The 3,138-nt window shown below is 49.5% G+C and overlaps 1 protein-coding gene across 3 annotated transcripts in view; it reads right to left on the reverse strand.

Annotated features, from left to right (window-relative positions):
* Spata13 (spermatogenesis associated 13) overlaps positions 1–3,138 on the reverse strand; it is a 145,325-nt gene that overhangs the window by 76,463 nt on the left and 65,724 nt on the right. For 2 of the 3 annotated variants that reach the window (XM_023715042.1, XM_023715041.1), the window contains exon 1: positions 2,260–2,754. In XM_023715042.1, the coding sequence (XP_023570810.1) occupies positions 2,260–2,673 (414 nt within the window). In that variant the 5' untranslated portion in view covers positions 2,674–2,754. Of the gene's footprint in view, positions 1–2,259; positions 3,129–3,138 lie in introns of those variants that run through there. The other variant, XM_023715047.1, reaches the window with a different exon arrangement.

Raw genomic sequence — 3,138 nt, forward strand, 5'->3', positions numbered from 1 at the left:
CTCACAATGTGAGGCGAGCGCTCTATCACCGAGCTATCTCCCCATCCTCTCTTTCTAGATCCGATATTTACATTAAAAGTGCCAAAGGAAACTTGATATAATACCAAAGAACTTTGAGGAAATGAATTCAACTTAAAAAGGTGATGAACACATTGTGGTGAATCTGTAGAGTTCTTAACACATGGGAAGCTTCCATAAACTGAATTTCAATACTAGTGCTGCTTCTGCTTTCTATCCTTGCTAAACCCTTGCAAGAAGAAATTAAATCATACATAGCTAAGAATAGCAAATATTAGACATAAAATTAGACACAGAAGGGCCAACACCCTGCTGGCAAATAAAGTTAGATATTATCTTTTGCATATAATCATTTAACATGCACTCAGGAAGAAAACATTTTAAAACAAATTTTATTAACTAAAGCACAATCCCATCTTTTACATAAAGAATCCTCTAGACTTAAACTTGGTCCCCAGGATAGTGGTACTGGGAGATATTACAGACCTCATGTATGTATGTGCTTATTTACTGGTTGTTTGGTTGAGATAGGATATTACTACATAGTCCAGGTTGGGTTGGAACTGACTTTGCAGCTCAGACTGGCCTGAAGTCACTAAGATGTTCCTGCTGTAGCCTCTCAGGTGCTGGGATTACAGGTGTGTGCCACAACACTTGGCTACTATGGGCCTCTAAAAAGTGGGACCTGTGGGACTCTTCACGTTATTGTGACTGGCTCTCTATAAGGACTGTGGGAGCTAGCTCATTCTGGGCTTCCAGGCTGGAAAAGTGACATCTGCTTCGGCCACACCTCTTGCCAGTGGCCCTCATCAATGGGCGCCCAATCTTGGACAAGGGCCTCCAAAACCCACCCAGGCATTGTGATGGAAAACCTCTCTCTCCATCACAATGCCTGGGTCAGATATTTTGCTACAAGGATGCAAAGCTGATCAGTATACCAGGGATTGAGTGAAGATTTGCGCTAATGAGAAAACCAGAGCCCACAGAGCTGGAACTCATTCTCAAGGTAAGCAGACAGTTCTGTCTTACAACCGAGCCACAGGAGTTTTTCCAAATGCCCAAATGAGTAAATGGGCATCAGTATTTGAGAGATCCGCAAGACAGACTAGCCCTCAAATCATCATACCAGGGATTCCAAACACCAGCAATCCTTTAAACTGAACTGATCTCCTGAAAAGTACTCTGTGAAAAATTCTTCTTTTTAGATCTTTCTGGAACATTCTACTGTCTAACTATCTCTGGATTGCCAAGCTCACATTCAGTCCACAGCCGTCCCAGCTTCTGAGGTTGTACATAGAGCAGTGCAATTGCTCATCTGCAGTGTTGGTAAGACTGATGTCCTCTCAGGTAGCTGGTGGGGAGGACGTTATTTTCTATGACAAGTACCAATTCACACTTTTAAAACAGTATGTGAAGAATAACCTGCAATACATATACATGCATGCATTTCTCCATTTTGTACCTATGTAAGATGAATACATTTATAAAAATAAAATATATTGTTGAATACATTTATAAAGTGAAAATTATACAATAATGTAAAGCTGTCCGGATGCCTGATGGAATATGAAAGAAACACTGGTCTACTAGCTTTAGCAGTGATTAGCCAATTCAATTTATGAGATGCTTTAGAGATTGACTAGCATAAAAATCTCTAAAATACAGGTATTGTTCATGGTCGACAGGCACATAACTGAACGTTTCTAATTCATTCCTAGGAACTAAAACATACTTAGGACCTACAGTGGTTGTTAATACAAATGATTTCATAGGGCGCTATGGAAACAATTTAAAACATGAAGAAGATACAGGTAAGAAAAACTGTTTCACAAATGAAAATGTGAGCATCTATAATACCCACACAGGAGGCTCCCCCCATCTAGCACATAGTGCATACTTAAATTTTTTTCCCCCCGAAACCGGGGATTGAACTCAGGCCCTTGTGCTTGCCAGGCAAACACTTATTCTACTGAGCCATCTCCCCGTCCCCTCAATATCTTTTCAATGCTGTGTTAATGCTATCTCAAGGAATTCTGGACATGAACAACTCATTTCAAAAGATGAGAATCACTTGCGAATTTGGTAAACAGCAGCAACTAAACACTCCCATCTCAAATAATAATTCAGACAGGACCAGGCTGCCAGTAACAGGGACAGTTGAAGGACGGAGGCCACACTGGGCCAGCTCCGCTCCCACGCAGGGTCACCTGCGGTCACAAGGGGCCTTACTTGGGCCCTTACCTTATCCTTCTTTTCCTCTGGACTGGACACCCCGCTAGGGCTCTGCTGGGAGTGGCTGCCCCCACCGCTGTCATCGCTGCTGTCCTCCCCACGTGTGACCTGCACCGAATCCTGTGGGGACCCTGGCACTGGCTCCCTCTGGACAGGGTCTTCTGCCCTTCCGTCACTCTCCACGGAGGTCAGTGATAGTGCACTAAGACTGCTGGGGCACTTGCCACTCGCTGCTCCAGGGCTTTGGGGACTCTGGGGCTTGGGCGTGGTGGGCCTCGGAGGGGTGGGTGGCGACCCAAGGTCCAGGGTCAGCTGTCCGTCGGTGCTGGGGTCTTCGCAAACCTTGTTCGATACTCCCGCGCTGGTAGGACGTGGGGGGCTTCTGGCGCAGGGACGGTCACCGTCCGAGGCCCAGGGGTCCATGGCTTCCAGTGGGTACACAGCGGTGTCCGCGTCAACGCGGGGCCCCGGGAGTCTGCGGTCCGGCTCGCAGCTGCTGGACGCGCGGCGCGAGTAGTCATCGTGCAGCCGGCTGCGCTGCCGGAGCCGCGGGCCCTCCTCGCCGCCGGGGGGCGCTGCCTCGCCGGGGGGCGCCGCACCGCCCTTGGGGCCCTCTCGCTTCCAGGCCGCGTCCGCCACGTTGCTCAAGAGTTTCCAGACTCTGTCGAAGTCCCTGGCCCTCAGGGGGCTCCGCCAGCGCCGCGCCCTCTGCTCCGGCCCGCCGAGCTTCTCCGAGTCTGCGGAGGAGTTGCTCAGCGTCCGCCGCGGCGCGGGCTGCTCGCAGGCAGCGCGCAGCTCGGCCAGGTTGGAGGTGGACTTGCGCTTGAAGGAGCCCTTCTTCCGCAGGGCCAGGCTGTCGGTGCTGCGGCTCCTGCGGCCCGCCACGCC

This window comes from Octodon degus, unplaced genomic scaffold (assembly GCF_000260255.1).
Source record: "Octodon degus isolate 3935 unplaced genomic scaffold, OctDeg1.0 scaffold00038, whole genome shotgun sequence".
NCBI lineage: Eukaryota > Metazoa > Chordata > Mammalia > Rodentia > Octodontidae > Octodon > Octodon degus.